Below are 21,061 nucleotides of genomic sequence, written 5' to 3'. Positions count from 1 at the left end.
CTTTGATTTAGTGGTTAAGCTACAGTTAAAAGTACCATTTATTTTGTATTCAAAATACTTGAAAAGCATTCATTCATTTATTCAGTGCATATTTATCGTGCATTATTGTGAAATACATGCTGTCATAGGTACTGGGGATACAGCAGTGTGTAAACAGGAAGAAAAGTCTGCCTTCATGGCAAAGGAGGAAGAAAGACATTAATAAAATAAATAAATGTATGTTAGACAGTGATTGTGCCATGGAGAAAAAGCAGGGAACAGACAAAAGGGGGAACAGTGTGGAGGTGGTTGAGGGAGGGAGCTGGAAAATGCAGTGTAAGAGCATCACTGAAGGCCACCCTGAGAAGGGACCTCTGAGTACAGGTGGAAGGGAGGGAGTCAGCTCTGAGGGCTGTGGGCAGAACTCAGGGCAAAGGAAGAGTAAGTGAGGAGGGCCTGAGGGGAGATTCCTTGCCCTGCTGACATGCAGGCACCAGATGCGCAGGTGGAGTGACAGGGACAAAAGGTGAGGATGGAGGGGTGGGTGTGTGTGTGGGGGGGTGTGTGGCCTCCAGGTCCCTGGGGCTGGGCAGCCCACTGTAAGGACTGTGGCTTCTACTCAGGGTGAGAAGGGACCTGATTGGAGGTTCTGATGAGAGATGTGACACCTTCTGGCTTAAAAGGATTACTTAGGTTGCTGAGCTGTGAACCACTAGCTGGGGACAAGGGCGGAACTGGGGAGAGTTAGGAGCTTGTGCAATAATCCAGATGAGTGGTGACGGTGAGGAATGGTGGTAGCTCGTGGGGGTGGTGGGCTGAAGACAGTGCCAGGAGGTTTCTTAATGGTGATTTGGATGTGGGATTGAAAGAGAAGAGAAGACGCAAGCAAGACTCCAGGGTTTTTGGCCTGATCATGGAAGGATTGAATTTCCATTAGCTGAGGTGAGGAGGCCTAAGGAAGGCAGAGATTGAGGGAGTAAGGTTAGGTGTTGAGTTTGGGACAGATTAGATATGAGATGCCCACGGGATATCCAGGTAGAGAGTGTAGTCAGGGACCTGGATAAGTGAGTCTGGGAGCTCTGGGCTGGGGAAAATGAACATGGGTGTTCACATGGCATTTAAAGCCCTGAGAATAAGTGAGATGATCTAAGGAATGTGTGTTGGAAGAAGAGAGAAGTGGCCCAAGAGCCGTGCCCATTCGGCACTGACCCCACCTGAGGATGCGAGGAGCTACGCAGGGCCAAGAAGGCAGTTTGAGAAGGACTGGTGATGCATGTTGCCCTGGAAGCCAGGAGAGGAGGGCGTTTCAAGGAGGAAGAAGCAATGAACTGTCACTGCGATTTTTCCCTGGTCTAATCCCCTGGGACACTACATCAGCAATGCTCACTTTACCCCTTAGTCATTAGCTGCTTTATACAAAAGGCTTTGCTGTTCATTAATTAGCTTTATCTTCCCAGCAAGATGCAAGCTCTTGAGAGCAAAGCTTTTGTTTTCTTCTTTCTTTCTCTAGAGCAGCAGTTTTTAAGCAGTTTTTGATGACATTTCACAGTAAGAAATACATCTTACTTGGAAACCAGTCTGGCACATACATAACTGAAAGAAGGAAAGATGAGCTCTCTGCATGCCATGCACTCCATCTTCTTTTCTATTCTCTTCTATTGTGTTCTATTTAATTAAAAATAATGTTGTTCATGACCCACTGAATTGATTTCACTAACTACTAATTGGTTGTGACCATTGGTTTGAAAAACACTGCTTTTCAGGCATCCTGCACAGGGCACTGCCACATTTCCTATTAATCAGAGAGACAATGCTATTCATTTGTTTCCCCCAAAGTACTTTCTGTAAAATAATACACGCTTGTTGAATGAATAGCTTTGAGACCCTAAGTAATACTTCTTGAACTGAGCTCTCTGGCTCTTAGTTGTCTTTACTTTTACTGATTGTACTTTCATAGAAGAATATCTCTTAACAACGCTCTACCTTCAGAAGGAGGAGAGATGGGAGCATCTTTTTGAATGGGCCTCTGCGTAGCCCAGAGTCAGAGAACACACTGGCCAGGGGTGGAGATGCGCAGCCAGATCAGCTGGGTTAGTACCACATGGGTAAGAGCAAGAGCAGCCAGCCTGGTGCTTGAAGGTGTTTACATGTTCCTTTATATCAATCTCTAAAGGCCAGGGTGGTGGGGTTCAAAACATTAAAACAAAAATAAATAACAGACAGGTAGATAGACAGGCGATTTTCATTCACTTAGAACAATCCTGTCTTCTTCATTTTAATTGCTGTGACATTAGGTATCAATGTGAAACATCTGTTGTTCAGGAATCGGGGAAACAAACCATCAACTATATGTGACCAAAGTAGATGGAGTTGGGACAAAAATCATTAGTAATAACATGTCTTAGAATTTTTAAGCATCCAACTATAGACATGATGTATAATTCAAGTTAGACATTTCATTGGAAGAATCTTTAAAGCAAGAGTCTAGCACACAGTAAGGGCTCAATAAATGCTAGGGAATGTTTAATTTCTACCTACTGTACACATACAAAAGTGGCACAGAATAAAATGGAATGTTTTCCACGTAATTTGACCCAGGTAGTTTTTTATTTACAGGGAAGGTGCAGGGTGAAATAGATATAGTATAGAGTTTGGAATCACATAAACCTGGGTTCAAATATGACTCTGTTACATACCAGACATGTGATTTTGCCCCAGTAACCTTAACATCTTATAGCCTCAGTGTTCTCAAACATAAAATGATGGTGACACTACATAAGGGACTTATATCCTTATAAGGATGAAGATGATATACAATTCCATACATATATATATTTATTTTTTAAATAAAAGTTTGTTTTTTGGAATTCAGAAGGTATTTTCATGCAGAACCATGTCATGCATTGTAGTTAAGTTCCCATATGGGGCGACTCCTGCAGCCTATTGAATTCATAATAGAGTGGAACCAGTAGGAGTAGAGGCAGTAGTTTGGAACTCTTTCAGCCTAGGGGTGGGAAGGGGCGGGGAGTTAAGAAGATCAGTGCATTTTGGGGAATCTCCAGAGGCCTGTGTGTAAGGAACAGGGGGTCAGTCAAGGTTCTTAGAGCAGAACAGAAAAAACAGATTTCTTTTAAGGAGTTGGCTCACATGATTTGTGGGGGTGTGGCAAGTTTGCAATCTAGGACAGGCTGGGAGGCTGGAAACTCAGGCAGGAGCTGATGCTGCAGTCTTTAGGCAGAATTTCTTCTGCTCAGGGATGCCTCAGTTTTAGTCTTAGGTCTTTCAACTGATTTGCTGAGGCCCACCCACATTATTGGGGGTCATCTCCTTTCCTCAAAGTCATCTGACTGTAAATATTAACTATATCTACAAAAGTCCTTCACAGCAACACCTAATTAGCATTTGATTAAATAACTGGGTACTATAGCCTAGCCAGGTGGCCACACACAACCAACCACTACAGATGGAAACTCAAGTGGCAGCTTCTGGAGTATTTGATGCAAGACTAGAGGGGCACCTAGCAGAGTGCCAGGCACATGAATTTAATTGATAAGTTTTTAAAAGCAAGGGCATCATTCATGAAATTTTTGTTACTGGTTGACAAATGAACAGGACTATCTACAGTCACCTTAAACATTACACCACATAAAATAAATAGGAATTTCAGATCTTCAATTTAAGACCGTCTACATTCCACAATGACCTGCCTTAATAAAGCAAATATAGAGCTAACCTAAAAAATTATTTACTCTAACAACCTGCATGTACTACTAATGTAACACTATCACAATATTATAAAACCATTTGTTTACAGATCCATCCCATTTGCCAGTCTGAAAGCAACTTGAGAGGAGGGATGATGTCATTTGTCTGGCAGGGACTCTGTTTTACTCGTGTCTATATCCCCAATTCTAAGCAGAGTATCAACTCAAATAAAATGAGATTATAAAAATGCTCATGTTCTTTTATTATATCACCTGAGTTATACCTGATTTATTAACCAGTGGGAAGTGTGGAAACCTTTAGTCCTGGATTTTCCTGCATCAATGTCAGGGAAGAAACCTGGCATCCAATGTGGGCAAGTAAGGGGACCTGGTCAGAACAAGTCAGGAGAGGCCTTGCATGAAGGGTTGGGCGGGGTGTGTAGTGTCATGGCAGTGGGTTTGGCGGGGGTGGAAGTGTAGCTAGCATCCAGAGGAGAGGCTTTGCTTCCAGGGAGCTGCACTTGGATGTTTTCTGGGAACTACAGCTACATCCCACAGCAGGGTGAACGGAACTCCATCAGGCCCAGAGCCCATCACCAGATCCTAGCAGGACCAAACAGAATCCTAAAACTGTCATCTCACCCAGTGTACTCCAAAGCACATTTTACGGATCACTCATCGTTAGGAATGCTCTGTGGAAGAGGGTTCCCAGATGGAAGAGCTCTGGGAGATGCTCTGTGTTGTAGTGTTTTCTAGAGAGTTGCCATGCATATTAGCCCCTTAAAGATGACAGCATGTCTGCCAATAAAGAACCTGAGTATATCACTCAGTTCATCAAATTTAATTCATTTTCTGCATATGAATATCTGTTTGTATCACGGTTTGGTAAATGTCATCATTTCCAAATGAAGACAGTGATCCCCAGAATATAAATTACAGTTCACATGGCTAATAAGCAGGAAAATTGGGCTGGAATTCAGATCTCTTCCCTCATGGACCGGCTTCATCACAGTGGACCTATGTATTCACTGAACTCAACAAAATGAAAAAAGTGATTAATCTACGTGGGTACTTTTCACAATCTGTAGAACAGTTCTGATATCCCATATGGATAGGTAGAGGACAAAAATGAAGGGTGGCTTCTATGTGTACAGGAAAGAACCATAACAAAACACAGCCTTTGGGAACTCACACTGTGACAAACCTATGTATCATTTGTTTCATATGGAAACCATGCCAATGAAATACAGTAATAAATGAAAGTGGTGTTGGTTTATAAAAATAGGTATGTTACATGTCTTTCATTTCATACTGTGAACCTAGATCATGCCAACCTTTTACAGTAAAGACTGTAATGAAGTAAGAATGTCTTATTCAAGATAATAAATGATTCTCTTTGGTTGTAGAAGAATCTTTGTTAATGGCATGAGCACTGCCTTATTCTTTCTATCACCAAATATTGACTGGAATCCAGTCAGTATTTTCTTTCTCACGCTTACATGAACATGTATGCATATTTCATATGCAGTGATGATGCTTTCCCTGTTACAGGAGTTGTGAACCACTTTGTATGGACAGTACACAATGTAGGTATATTTCACTTGAGAAATGCTTTTTTTTTTTTTCTTTACCTTTTTGGTAACGAGTCAAACTGACCTTCTTCAACTACTCATGCTTCCTCCTAGCAACAGGGCTGGCTTTCTGCAATTCATACACACCTTACTACAGCTGGGTGAGTGGGCACCTGGCCTCCCACTCAGGTTGGCAATTGTTTGCATGGAGTAAGACATTTTGAATCAATAGAAAAGCATTAAAGCAAGCTCCACTTATGATATCCCATTTGACAAGAATGAATTATTTTCTTTTTCCCTGAGACAGATTTGGACAACATTTGGAAAAAAAGAAAACTTTTTTTTTTAGGAGGATATAGTTCTTAAATCAGAAAAAAAAATTGCATTTGTGGGTGCTTTTAAAAAAAATATCCTTTTTTAAAAAAAAGAATAGTGAGTGGCCTATTTTCTAACAAACCAGTCAAGAGTCCCAGATCCCACTGAAAGAAATCTGAAACAGAGACAATACTTTCTTGGGATGGGGAGAAAGGCTTGGAGGGCTAGGAGGAGGTGGGAAGGGGTGGCATCTCATGCCCTCCCCTCCAATTACTGGGACAGAGGGGTAAGGCTGTTTTTTCCCTTGTACACTCACCCATCCAGCAACTCAGATTTATTTTCTTCTGTTCACGGTGCTCCTAGATTTCATTTGTAATACATTTATTACTTGATTTCATTTGTAATAAATATATAGCTCATAGAGGTAATAGAAATTCATAAATGATTTTTCGAATCTGGGTTTTTTTAGGGATGGCTTTTTGAATGAGGATCACATAAGAAATAATATATTTTTGGCACAGTTTTTTAGAAGGCATAATTTTCTTGAATTTCCTCTAAATGGAGAAATATATTTATTTGTTTTGTTTTGATTAACAAAACATATTTCCTTTGTTTTTGTTTTTATGTTACACAGAAAGCAAAAGGAGACATAAAGATTGTGTCCAGGAGGCCTTTGGATGTCATGAGATATCCACAATGCCCATATGATCCATAAAAGTAGGGTGAAGCAGGGGCGTCCGACCTGATTCCCGTTAGGAGCATTATCATAGGTTAATCCAGGATGATTCAACTCAGACAAAACTTTAATACCTTTATTAAGGTATTTGAGGATGCAGCTTTACAAAAGACAGAATACCTCAGTGTAAAAGTTCTATCTCATTCATTAACAGTGGAAAATTCACAATCCATTTCTAAAAAACTTGATATAAAGAAAGCAATGACTAAAAGATAATATATAAAAATAGTATCTGCAACTTATCCAACTAATAAATTGGTATGAGGATTTATTTACTATGTGATTCATTATGGCTTTGTTTGTAAAGGCTGAAAGTGGGATAGGGAAAAAGGTTGTTTGATGTATACTGTAAATATGCTAGTTCCTCAAGAGGTAATGTCAAAATACAGTAGATTGCGGTCTTCACGAAGGCAGGGACTTTGTTTTGTCCAAATCTGTATTATGAGTATTTGGAAGAGTGTCTGGCACATGGTAGATGAGCATTAAACATTTGCTAAATGAATGAACACTCCCATATAAAGCATTTCATAGCTCTTGAAAAGAATGAGGTAGATCTACATGTACTGATATGGAAAGAACACCTATATATATGTACTATAAAGAAGAAGGGCCAAGTGCTGAATGGTATTTACAGTATGACATCAGTTTAAAAAATAAGACAAAGATGTCTATATATGTATGATATATATATGTATGTGTATATACACACATATATACATACATTTTTTTTTGCATTTGAATATAGCATAAAAGATCAGAAGGAAAATGTTAAAATGATAATAGTGGTGATCTTTAGGAAGTAGGAGTGGGGAGAATGGGAAGCAGGGGCTTTCATTTCTAACTCTAATATTCTATACTGTTGGTATATATTTTTTTCAGGATTAACACATATAACTTTTATTTAAATATGAATTCTGTGGAAAAACCCCAAACGTACTTTCTTTAAAAAAAAAAAAAGAAAGACTGCAAATTTATAATCAGTTTAGGTCTGTTTCTTAGAATTTGTGTTGTCTTTACATTATTTCAGCCTTCAGATAATATTCCATCACTTGCAAAGAAAACCTAAGGAATGGATTTCAGCTGGGAATTGATGAAAGTTGGGTAGAAGAATAAAAAATTACAATCTTTAAAGAATCATTATAAAAGAATGTATTTTGCTTTCCTATTTTTTGGCTTGGGCTAGAATTTTATGCTCAAAGTTAAGAAAATTTACATATAACTATGCAAAACCCCATATGTTCTGTGTCAGTCTGCACCACTTATTTTCAATGAGATAAAATAGCTTATTTAAATTTTGAATTTCCTCATTGGGTTTAGACGGTTCAGCTGTTTATCCAGCATCACTCTGCTTAAAAATAGATGGGATGACATTTGTGGGTGCTTTTAAAAAAATTATCCTTTGGAGAAAGAAGCAGAACTCTAATGCCACGTTTACCATTATATTACATAAGAAAGGAAAGTTTTATGTTATGAGGGCTTCATATAAATTATTCTCCTTTCTAACACAGAACTAGAGCTCTTTTGGAACCAATCACCATCACAATGATGAATAAATTTTAGAGCCAGGCTGTTAACTATGTAATTCTAAACTGACTAAGGGGAATCTCTCCTGAGTTTTACTTTTTGATGATTGTAATTAATTTAATGAAAATGTAAACATGGTTGGAAAGACTGTTACAAATCTATATGAAAATTTTTCTCTTCTTTCATCCTTCTAAGTCTGTACTTTCCTCCATGAGCTATTTATTGAGTGACTGCTATGTAGCAGGCACTGTGGTTAGAAAATGAATATAAAGATGATTTTGAGTATATTTTACCTGACTTTACAGACCTGTTTAATAATGTTTATACCAATCTGCCAAAAATAAGAATTGGTTAATATTAGTCTTAAACCTGCTGTCATACAATTCCAGAGTCTGGAATAAGAATTAAAATAGCTTGAGTTGAAAATATACTGTCACCCAAAGTTCTACACTGAGTGGATATACAGGAGAACTATAGTCAATTTAAGTATGAAATATTAAAATCAGTGTTCCAATCTTGGTAGCATTGCTGATGGCAAAGGATTACAACACCAGGAGGAAATGAAACCAAATGTATCACTTTCCCACCCAGAAAAATACACCTATCTTAGAATCCTACTGATTTTCTTTATTAAAATAATACACTTTAAGATGAAATTGCATTTACTGGGTAATATGAAAGAGGAAATCAGGTCTGTGTGAGGGCATGGGTATATGTCATCACTATTCAACATGTTTATCCTCAGTTTTCATAGAAGTTTTCTCTGAGTAGTCATAAAAGGTAATGTGATTAGATTCTCTTTCTTGTCAAACGTTCTTCTGACCCTGAAGGCGGTCGCACAGACTGCAGATGAATGGCATTTGCCCGCTGAGGAGGAATTGCACTTTTGCCCCTTCTGTTATGTGACTTGAATACCTGGCTTGTTCCATTTCGGGACTGCCACCTGCTCCTGCTCCGAGGTGGCCCGCTGACCTGAAGTCATCCCAGTGGGTGCTCAGGTTAAGAGGGAGAAAGAATTCTCAGCCACACATTCTTCCATCTCCCCTTGAATCTACCTCTCAGGAGCAGCCTAAGTGGCCCTCCTACCAGACACATTGTTTCATCACTACTGTATTTTCCTTTTCTTAGATTCTGTGATTGCTTTTAGTGGTCCCCCCCAAAAGCAAGGATTTTGTGTTTCCTTTTGAATAGCACGGTATAGCTCTGAGCACCCCGTGGAATTCTGTAAAAGTGATAAATACTAATGATGAACAATGAAGCAGGCTCCGAGGCCCTAGGGCTGGCTGCAGGAGAACTCAGAATGGGGGAAAAAAACAAATCAATTTCTAACACAAAGGCAAGATTTAGCCTCTCATTAGATCCAACTGCTACATGTGAAAAAGTGTGTTAATAAAATGGCACAGGGATTTTTGTGAGTGGGGGCCAAGTATGTGGACTAGGCTTTCAAGATGTGTTTTCCATTTTCTTTCCAATTTGGGTGTCATGATGTAATGGGATTTTGGGATCTGAAAATATGTTATTTTCTTTCTTCTTTTTCTTCTATGTTTAAACCTCCACTACCATGAATTAGCTCTCCCTCTTCAATAACAGAGTGTTTATTTCTCTTCCATAAAAACGAAACACTTAGATATAAGGTGGTATTTAAGCATACTCCCTTACAGGACTTTCAACACTATTTGTATGTGATTTTCAACTCAGGTGTGAATGCATTAATTTTGGCAAGCAATGGATATTATTAATTTGTACTTGATACCAATGTATCTCTTCAAAAACAAAACTTTCAAAAATACCAAGTTTTTAAAAACATAAATATAATTTATAATTTCATTTTAAAAAGCAAAATAACCCCCAATTATCAAAGCCATGCATAGTGATAAATGCAAGTACTAAGCACCTGTTCCTCTCTCCGGACTCCAGGGTAGTTTGGAAAAGAGACAATTTTTTTTTAACATTTCTAGTTTATGACATCTAATTTCTTAGTGATTTAAAAATAATGTAGTTTGAGATGGAGCCATAAAATTAAAACAATGAGGAGGAGAGAGAGATAGAAGAAGAAATAATAGCCAACCACTGGGGGTAAGAAAGCTACAGTGTGGGGGTAAAAGATCTGAGTTTTCCTGGTGGGTTAGCCTACCGAAATTACTCTGCTCTCACAAGCAAAGAACCTAATTTTTGTGCAACAAAAGCTAGTCAAAATATAACTTGCCTACTTGAGATGAGGAAATGATAAATGCTAGTTCTCTTTTATTTTAGCAGCTCATCAGCTGTTTTTCAGGAATTTATAACAATCATGATGATTCGGGTCTTTCAGTTGTGAAGAACTATTCCATTGTGGGGTTTATGAACAAATGGGCCTGAGAATTCTCAGCAGCTGTAAAGCACACTAGGCATGAAAGAGAACTCTGGACATGGGCGAGCACAGGTAGTTGTATCGCCTGTGATGCCTGGCGCTGTGTCTTACACACACAGAAGTGTTCAAATTGTTTGTTTGATGTGTGAGGCAAGTGTAGGATTTCATTTCCCCACAATTATCCTGCTTGGTAGTGAGCCGCAACTTCTTCTGTTCACGATAATGAGTGGATCTTAGAGCCAGGAGGTTAACTTTGTAATTCTAAACTTAATAAATTCTAAACTTCAGATGGGTGGAGAATGAGGATAAAGTAGTTTATAATTTGTTCCTGAGACTTGGACATATTAAATGGGCCTTTTGAGTTGCTTGCTTGTTGTGGGTCAATGCTTTAGATATTTAATCACTTGATGATTTTTTAGTGATGTATTTGATTTGCATAATTTTACTCCAGATGTGAACAAGACATGTTTTACTACTGCTCTTATTATTTATTTTTGTAATAAAAAGATAATAATAGCATCCATAAGTAATAGCAGCATATACTGAGCAGAACATACGTATATTTTTGAAGAGAAATATCATGGATAGTAGACAATTTTTCCCTCAAATGTGAAATACAACAGGTTCAAAACCAACCTGTGGATTTGTTATATTTGAAAATAAAATAGTGTGCATTTAACATGGTATTTTCTTATTCTCCTTTTTTAGACTGTCTTGGTAAAAAAAAAAATCATGACATAAAAGAGATGGCAAATTAGATTTGGAAGCAAAACAACTTGTTCTTAAATTCTAGCTCAGATGTTGAGTTGCAGTTTTTGAGTTTGAATATATGCATAAAAGATCAGAAGGAAAATGTTAAAATGATAACAGTGGTGGTTTTCTTGAGGATGTAGGAGGGGGAGGCTGCAAAGCTGGTTTTTTTTAACCCTATAGCATTCTGTACAGTTTGAACCATGCAATAGATGAGAAAAACACTTCTGTCATTATTTCCTTTTATAATTTCTTACTTTTGAGAGAATAGGGTGAAAGGGTTTATTTTCTTTAGGCACTGACTCTAGGATTCACTGTTTATTATTTTCTTTATCCCATAAAAACTCTGCCCACAGGATACAACTAATGAATCAATTCATCCATCCGTTCTTTCACATTTACTTTCTGTTCTTGAAGCCCTCTCATATTTTTTTTTTGCTGTTTCTAGCTTTATTGAGATACAACTGATATATAACATTGTGTAAGTCTAAGGTGTACAACATATTGTTTGGATACACTATATATTGCAAAATAACTGCTACCATAGCTTTAGCTAATGCTTTTTCACATCACTTAAATATCATATGGTATGTGTGGTATGTGTGCATGGTGAGAACATTTAAGATCTGCTCTCCTAGCAACCATTCACATTTACTAGTGCTTCCTCCATGCCAGGCACTGCGGCAGAGGAAGATGCCAGTATCAGTAGCCTGGTGTTTACCTTCAGGTCTATTGGACGGAGAGATGGAATTAGTAGAGGGGAAAGAGCAACCAGTGTTAAGTGTGGTTACAGTGAAGTGTGGAAATTCCTGGAAAATACATAGTAGTTGGTGCAATTAGCATGGGAGCTGGTTCAAGGTGGTCATACTTGAATGATGGGCAAGACGTTGCCAGCTGGTCCCAGGGAGGAGAAGAGGATGTCACAGAAGAGGGAATAGTGTATGTGGAGAGACAGCCAAATGAAAAGGCACAGTGCGTGCTGGAGGAGGTATCAAATCACGTACAATCCATGCAGAATTCAAACACAGCAAACTTCACCCTTGTGGGTATACTGCTAGAAACAGATGCAGTTCAGGGCACTCAGTCTCCTGCTCATAGTCTTGACCTGGTTTAAAGCACAGCAGGTCTTTTCAGATTCCTTTCCTCGGATTGTGCTTCCCTCTCAGAAATGTGACCCCGGGAACAACGGAACGTTGCTCCTTCTGATCCCTTTTTCTAATTGCACATTTCCTCTCTTTCTTGACAGGACTGGTTGCCCAGAGAAATCCCCCAAACCAGCCTTTCTTCTGAACTACTTACTCTTTCTGGCACAGGGCATCTCAGATCTGCTCAGCCACCCTCCACGGCTACAGCCTGCCCTCAGCACCAGTCATCACCTCCCTGCTCCACAAGGCCTCACACACGCCTTCTGCCTTCCCCCTTCTCCTGGACTTCCTCTAATGCGGCACTGCCTTACCTCCAGCTGTGTATCCAGGCACACAGTTAATACGAGAGGGCCTTTGTAGTACCTCCTTTCTTACTCATTTGGAGTCATCTTTCATTTCCCCCAAATCATGACTGTGTTGGTTTCCTAAGGCTGCTGTATCAAATTATCACAAACCTAGTGGCTTAGAACAACTCACATGTGCTCTCTTACAGTTCTGGAGGCCAGAAGGCCCCAGCGGGCTCACTGAGCTGAAACCAGGAGGGCTGGACTCCCCTGGAAGCGCCAGGGAAGGAACCCATTCCCTTGTTCCTCCACCCTCTAGAGCTGCATTCCTTTCTTTACTGGCCCAAGGCCCTTCCCTCTACCTTCAAAACAATCTATGCAGCATCTTCAGATCCACTCCTGCATCCGTGGCTACATGGTGCTCTTCTGTGGTCAGGTCTCCCTTTCCCTCCCTCCTAAAAGGACCCTTGGGACAGCATTGAGGGCCCACCCAGATAACCCAGGATAACCTTCCCAGCCCCAGATCCTCAACTCACTCACAAGGGCAATGTCACCATGTCACGTATGCCAGGTGACACTCACTACTTCCTGGGGTCAGGTCTTAGCCATACCCAGAGCCAGTTTTCACTGCACCATGGTCACCCACACTATCATCATGGCCAAGTACTGACTCTGCATCTGCCAGCATTTTACGAGCTAGGTACCACTATTATCTCTGATTCACAGGTGAGGAAGCTGAGGCACAGAGAGGTTAACTGAGCTGCTCAAGGCCACAGAGATAAGAGAAACGGTAGAAAGATGACTCAAAGTGGGGTCTGTCCAATTTGAAAGCCTTGCCCTCACACAGTGCGGTCATCACCTCCTCTCACCTCCTCTGACTGTGTGCATCCGCCTGCTGGCGTGGTTCCCAAGGACCCTAAAGATGATCACAGTCAACACAAAATGGATCATTTCCCAGAAATTGTATATGTCCCTTCTCTGGCGATACTTCTAGATATTTCCTCCATGGATGGCACTGCTCATTAAGCGGTTGGGTGGCACAAGCAGCGATTTGCTTCCCCAGTGGAAGACAAGTGGCCCGTGAGAGGTGTGACATTGTGCTGTGGCAGATGAACACGAGGGGCGAACTGAGCTCAGGCAGAGGGCTTTGTAAAGAATAATCATAAAGCAGGAGCAGGAAAAAACCCTGTGTTGAAAGGGACAATGGAAAAGAAACAGAAATATGAAGCCCAGCTACTCACTGCAGAGAGCGAGAAAGGCAGAAAACTCCTGTAGACAGAGACTGAAGACACAAGCCTGAGAATAAAAAATCGAGCACACAGAAAGGTACTTTTGGATTGACAATAGGGAAAAATTCATTCAGAGCAGACTACTGGAGGTCAGAAAGCAAATGAATAAGCAGGCAGTGAAAAGTCAAGGATTTTTCTGTGATTCACTATTAATTTTTAAGATTAAAATTTTGTCATTCTAAGGAGACAGTGGGCCACGCAGAGAATAGGAAGAGCTGGCCCCTGGAGCCAAACAGACAAGGAGCCTGTTCCTTAAACTGTGTCACTCTGGCAACTTGAGCCAAGTTGTGTCATTTATAAAATGGGAATAATAAGAAGAAGATTGGAGTTTATGTGAACTGCTTTAGAACAGAGCTTTGCAGGAATGAGTAACTAAAGAGTCACTGCATTCAGTGTCTGCCACCTCATCAAAACAAAAAGCAACCAAGCTGGTTAAGGAGTCCAAGTGCTATTCATGCATCCAGATGAAATTTACTTTGTGCTTGTGCATGGCTATAACTATGAATAAGAGCCTGAATATCTCCCTGCATGGAACCGATAGACTAGTGGAACAGGCATCCCTACATAAAATAGAAGCATGAGAAGGAAATCATGGGTGCTCTGAGAATTACTGGGCGGGGGACTCAACTTGGCCAGTCCGAGAAGGTTTCTAAGAGGAAGTGCCATCTCAGACGAGACTAGATGGTCGAAAAGAGGGTAAGTAGGGATGAGGGGAGTTTGGGGTGCTTGGACAGGAGAGACAAAAGAGGAAGCTGCTCATGCAAAGGCCCTGGGCAGGAGAACATGGCACCTATGAGAAAGTTACAAGTAGATCACTATGGCTGGAATGCAGAGTAGGCAGAGTGGGTGTGAAGAAACGAGACTATGAAGGACAAGGTCCCAGCTCTGCCGATGCCATGCCCTGTAGGAGTTTTGACTTCTTCCAGGGGGTAAGGAGGGTAAGAAGGATTTATGAGCAGAATTCTTAGTGATTGTATTTGTATTTTAGAAAGGTCATTTGGGATATAATATACAGAATGGACAGGATTAAGGGCAAAGTAGAAGCAGGAAGACCACTTAGGAAGTATTGATAATAATCTATGGAGACTTAACTAGGACAGTGGCAGAGGGAGTGGAGGGAAGTGGACAGAAATAAAATATGTAAGACTTGGTGATCTTTCCACTCATTCATTCATTCATTCATTCAACCAACTTTGACGAGTCTACCTTGGAGATGTGAGGGTGAGATAGAGGGAAAGATTAAGGTTTTCCTATGTGTTTTTTGGGTTGAAAGAAATAGGTAGACAGTGGTGCTATTTATAGGGGTAGAAAACACAGGTAAGGAGGAGGCTTGCGGGGATGACACTGAGCCAAGTTAGAGATGATAGGTTTTGAGTAATGCCTTTGTTTTTATACCACAGATCTCCTTGGATCCTCCAGCCAGTGAGTGTAAATGAGGTAACACAGACAGTAACCATCAAGTCTAGTGACATTTTAGTCTTCTCTCATCTTTGCTCAGCCTCCACTTAATTCTGATTGTCCCCAAGAAAGGGCTTCACATGCATTTGGGAACAAATCTGTTTCCTGCCTTCTGCTCAGGACTCCTGGCCATGGTGCCAAGAACTTCTTATGATGGTGAGCCATCTGTGGCATGCTGCTGTCTTGGTTACCACTGTCCTCAGCTGCTGGCTGCTTTGTGGTCTTTGCTAAATGTGTGCGTGTGTTTGTGAAAGGAAGGAGGCTGTGGTGCTTTCTCTAGATTTTCTCCACTAATGAATGCAGTTAATGCATGAGTGATGCCTTGCATTTAGCATCAATAAGGATGCCTGAAAGATGAACAACTTTGCATCTCATCTTGAAGCATGAGTGAGTTGAAAAAAAGAATCATGGAAAGGATGCTGGTCAAACAGCCTTATACATTGGCAGCATCACATTGGTTTTAGGTAGCAAGAGTGGATAGAAAGTCATGCTGGTATGAAAATTTCCTTAGTACAAATGACAGGAAATAGAAGACAGCAATTTGGTGGTTAAAAAAGATAGTTTTCCAGTTTGTTTCTTTCAGTGGATGCAGCGCAATACACAGGTTCTGGACAAGTGATTCCGGTGGGGGAAGGGAAATGGGAAAAATATCAGAATTAAAGGAATAAAAAGTACATGTGCAGGCAAGGATGGTCTGGAGTGATGAGGAATGAGGCGGACAGGGGGAAAGAGGAAGAGGAAATGAACATCTTACAAACCCAAAGCAATCCACCCTATCTGAGCTCCCAACAGAGTTCTGCAAACAGAGAATAGCCATGAAAATTGAACATAGTTTGAAATCTTTAAGTATGAACAGATAACTTATGTCTGTCTTGGTGTTCTTAAAAATGAACTGTAATAGACTAAAATGCCACACTCCTACTTCTCAAAAGGTTTATTCAGTTAAAGGCTCCTCAAGAGAAATGCCTAAAATTTGTACGTAGAAATGGGTGATGTGTAAGTGGACTTAAGTCATTAGTGGTAGCTAAATATTTGTGTTCAACCTTAGCACCCTGTTTATATATCCAGGAAAAACAGGCCTTGTGTACAATTTAAGGGGATCGATAAAAGTTTCTCCTTTTTTAATAAAAGTCTGGTATTTAAAGATTTCAATGAAATAAAAATATCTGGTGCCCACAGTTCATTTTCCAGGGATAAAAACAGACTGAGAAGATTAGACAGTACGAATAGGAGAAATGTTTTCTTTCCATTTCTCCAAAATTTCCCACATACTTTGCTAAATGTGTGTTCTGAATAGACCTTCTGAAATATCTTTTGAGGTCACCTACTTTGAGAGAATAGAGTCTCTGATTTTCAGGTGACACGGCATTGAGCCCAGAAAACATAAATCTTAATTATACTTTTCATTTTTGCTATTCTTATAGAAAAGATTATAATTTCATCCCCATCTTGCTAAGCTTTGGTTAGTTTCAAGTATTTGTGCTACATGCTGACTGAAATGAAAATTGTTGTGTTAAAACACTGAAAATCTACATCACAAAAAGCAAAGTCAACCTAGTAATTGTTTCATCATTTCTTGTGTTTGAGATACAGTAGCCAAGGTAGCAATGAAAGTCTCCGAGAGATCTGATGGTTTTTCATTCCATGAGCTTCGGTAGACACACAAGGACATTTTCCACATGAACTGAAAACACTGTGGCCACGGTAAATCAAGAGGTAATGAAAGTTCACATTACCGGTATGCTTCTATTTTATTTTATTTTATTTATTTATTTTTCTGAATGATAGACAATAGGTATGCTTCTATTTTAAAACACAGTCTTCCAAAATAAAACCTACCTAAACTAAAGCCGTGGGATAATTTTAGCAGTTGGAAATTACTACCTTCCCTAGAATAACATGTTCTTAGAAATGAAATGACTCAGAAACCAACATGCTGTATGTATTCTGCTTCTTCCAGAGCACATTGAACATTAATTTACAATATAGCATGCTAAATATATTCAATAAGTAGTGCTTAAATAATTGTCTATACTGCTTCTAAATACTCTGCACATAAATTCACTTCGCACTATACATGATCAAAGCATTATTATATAGATGCCATTCTTATAAAAAGCTGTATTTCTCCCTTTGACCCTCTAGTACCATAAGCAACCTCATCAAAGGAAAAGGTGCTGAGGTACCCCTTATAAAACTGCTCACCCCAAATTCACAGAAACATGAAATTAACTCTAGCATGCTAAAAGAAAAATTATGGATTAGCACAGAAATCAAACACACAGAGACTTATTTTTTTCCATAGTCAGAATTGCCATCAGCTTACCTTATTAGCTGAAATGCCAAAAAGAATGTCTTTATGGAAAATTAAGTTCATTATTCATCTCAGCTTTGATTTGGTATAGTGCAGCCGAGAGCATTTAGCTTCTCTCCATGATTTGCTGATGCAAAGTGGGTGAGTAAGGCAGTAAACACAGAACTTGGGAGATGGGGAGTGGTTAGCCAGGGCTCACAACTCTCGACTTGCAACTTTACATTTCCATTCATATGAAAATGCTTAATGAGATAAAATCTTACCACTGAAGAAGAACACATAAGTGAATACCTGGTGCAGATTTTTAAAGCTCATGCAATTTTGTATAGCAGTTGCAGTGAGGGTGTCCTGCATGCTCACAGTCCTAGAAAAACTGCATTGCTATCTTTTGTTATTTCAGTGGATTCTTCAGCTATTGATTCATTCTGTAGCATATATAATAGATAATGTATATTTTGTCAAGGAGAAATCCACTTTGTGGAGTGATCTCTGCAATTTTGCAAAAAAAGAATACCTGGTTTTCTGACTGGTGATGGAAAGGCAGAATGCATTTTACAATTTTGAAGGTAACTATGCAGACACACACACACATTGGATACAAATTCAGGTGGTAGATTTTAGGGCTCCAGGAGTAAAATAGTAGTTGATAGCTATCCTCCGGATATCATTTCTTGTAGAAAAAAAAAGTCTATATCCTTTAGTAATTCATTAATTCTCTTCAAATTAATTCAATATATTTTAGACAAACACTTTTCCTTTCTTTAAAAATGACTTCCATTGAAAATATCCCAGAAAAATCTTATCTCATTAAAGCGTGCATTTCATGTCCAAGTAGGAAATGGATGCTGCAGTGTTCTCTCCCAGGTATTCAGTGTGTAGAATTTAAGTAGGCAACATTTATTGAAATCCAGCTTTACCAAGTAAACTGTGCAATCAGAACAGTAAGATGAGTCCAAGATTAACAGACAAGAACAACATGGCTGAGAAAAGCAATTTTAGCTTAAAGACTTTTAAACTTTTCTTGCCTTTGTCACCTTGCAAAATCAGACCCCAAAGCTCTCCTCTCCTGAATTAATAAAGAACGTGGCTCCCTCTAACAAGAAATGATAAAGAAAAAGCAAGAATTAAATGATTGATTTGCCCCAAAATGTTAAACACAGAGTTACCAGATGATTCAGCGATTCTACTCCTATATATATCCAGGAGAAATGAAAACACATGTCCACACAAAAATGTGTACACAGATACTTTGAGCACCAATATTCACAAGAGCTGAAAAGTGGGAACAACACTAATTTCCGTCAGTTGATGAAGGGACTAAAAAAAATGTAGTATGTCCATACAACAGAATATTATTTGGCATTAAAAATAAATGAATCTTGATGCATGCTATAACATGAGTGAAACTTGAAAACATCATGCTGACTGAAATACGCCAGTCAAAAAAGACTACATATCATATGATTCCATTTATATGAAACATCCAGAGTAGTTAGAATCTATGGAGACAGAATGTAGATGAGCAGTTGCTCAGGTCTTGGGATGGGAGTACTGGCAAGGGAATGCTAATGGGCACAGGTTTCTTACTGGAGTGATGAAAGGTTCTTATCTTAGATGGTGGTGATGTTTGCATAGCTCTGTGAATATACTAAAACCATTAAGTTGTATACTTAAATGGGAGACTTTTATGTTTTGCAAATTTATATCTCAATAAAGATGTTAATACAGTCACTAATTTGCCAAAGAAACATAGTCATGCAATGTTTGTAATTATAAAAATAGTTATATATAATAAATTCTGGTTAAGGAACATAGGGAGAGGTTGGGAAAGAGGAGGTATAGCCCCAAACATGGGGAACCCTTGGGGACACATGAGCTGTAGATCTACCTAAAGAAGCATTTGTACTGGTGTTTAATTGTGGCTAATTTTCAGTGAGGAAAATCTCCCCAAAATCAGAGAGAATGAGAGCAAGAGGAAAAAGAGGAAGGGAACGAGAAGAAAGAAGGAGAAGGGGAGACTTGTTTTTGATTAGATGATGTGAAAGGGCAGATGATTCAAGAGGAAAAGTAGGCTCATGAACCTTAATTCTGATGGTAGAATGTTAGGTGATACAGATGAGAGTAAAAGAAGAAAGCCCCGAAAGAAACCAAAAGAAATTGTACAAGGAGGGTTTTGTTGTGTTCTAATTAAAGGAACATTTTTCAAACATCAGAGATGGGCCCACAATCAAGGAAGAATACAGGTAAGTGATTATCTGCAAGAACTGCACCCAAAGCACTCAAGTCCAGAATAAAATGAAGTGTGTGAATTCCGAAAAGCTAAGGACAGTCTTAAAAAGGGCTTTTTAGAAAGATATGAATTGGAACAAATAGAAGAACAAAGGACAACCCCAAGGCTTGGTCCAGATGGTGTGACATGAGCAGATGATGATGAAGGGAGGAGGGCGGAGAAGGCAGGAGGACAAAACATACAACCCTCAACCTCTGCCACTTTTTCTGTCAAAGAAAATGATCTTCAAATTGTTAAGGGTAGAAGAAGAAACATGGTGAAGAGAAGTTTGAAGTCCAGGAAAACCTTTTACAGGCAGGTAACTCATACATTGATATTTCCATTCCAGATCTCCCACATGAACTCCAGGCACTTGCCAATTTCCCTTAGACCCCGCAAAGCACTTCCTACACAGCACCTGCAAAACAAAACCCACTTTCTCTTCCCCCTCCCAGGCCTACTCCTCCTCTGTCCTTCCAGAACTCCCTACTTCAGTGCATGGGGACTCCACCTTCTATGTGAGTCAGGAACACAGGTGCCTGTGGACACTTGCCTCTCCCTCCACATCAGTATGTTCTGTAGACCTGGAATCTCTGGAACCTGTTTACTTGTTTCAGTATCACTGTCAGTATCCTAGTCTTGTCCTCATTTCCCTCCACCTGGGATACAATACTTGCCTTCCAACTGGTTCTCCTTCTTCCCCTTTCCTTGTCTCTCACTCAGTCTAAAGGGATGTTTTCAGAAGGCCAAGCAGATACTGGCTTTCCCCACTCCTACCCTCCTACACACACAAACACAAAATATAAAGATTCAAAATTTAAACATAACCTTCAGGGCCCTGAGTTAAACAGTCCTGTGTATCTTCCTGGGGTCATCATGCACTGCCTTGGTGACCTAAACATGCTAGTTTATTTCTGACCTTTTTGTTTCTTCCTGCCTTTGCATGGTTCCCTGGGCTCATTTTCTAATTTACACTGGATCTTCCTTCAGACCTAATCCCAACAATTACTTCCTAGGGCCTGCTTCTCTGAACCCCTGAAGTCAATAGGCTATTATAGCATCACACTCTCTAGGTATACCATGCTCTTGGTATCTTTGAAGAAGCTCGCTTAGGTTGAGTCTCCAGTGAGTTAAACTCACTATGGAGGGACCCTGTGTCCCCACTGGCCACTCTTCCGATAGGACAAGTATGAGAGATGCATTGTATGGAGGGAAGGCAGGAAATAGGCATTCTGGGCTCAGTGACACAGCAGTCTGATCTTAGTTGAGTGCAAGATGTTTAAGGCAGTGCTAAGAAATACGGTTGCTCATCCCCTAGGGCCGCAAGTCCTGTGAGAAGCTGAATTCAGCAACAGGTCTTCCCAGTGCAGTAA

General features: G+C 39.8%; 1 protein-coding gene across 11 annotated transcripts in view; it reads right to left on the bottom strand.

The window, feature by feature from the left end:
• DLGAP1 (DLG associated protein 1) overlaps positions 1–21,061 on the bottom strand; it is an 858,481-nt gene that overhangs the window by 259,352 nt on the left and 578,068 nt on the right. Inside the window, exon 1 of one of the 11 annotated variants that reach the window (XM_017658267.3) lies at positions 17,432–17,574. The exons of the other annotated variants lie outside the window; for them this stretch is intronic. Within the exon in view, the coding sequence (XP_017513756.3) occupies positions 17,432–17,482 (51 nt within the window). The 5' untranslated portion in view covers positions 17,483–17,574. Of the gene's footprint in view, positions 1–17,431; positions 17,575–21,061 lie in introns of those variants that run through there. 11 annotated transcript variants of the gene reach the window in all.

Source organism: Manis javanica, chromosome 9, assembly GCF_040802235.1.
Source record: "Manis javanica isolate MJ-LG chromosome 9, MJ_LKY, whole genome shotgun sequence".
Taxonomy (NCBI): domain Eukaryota; kingdom Metazoa; phylum Chordata; class Mammalia; order Pholidota; family Manidae; genus Manis; species Manis javanica.
Note: the sequence above shows the minus strand (reverse complement) of the source record. Positions and strands in the feature narration are given on the sequence as shown.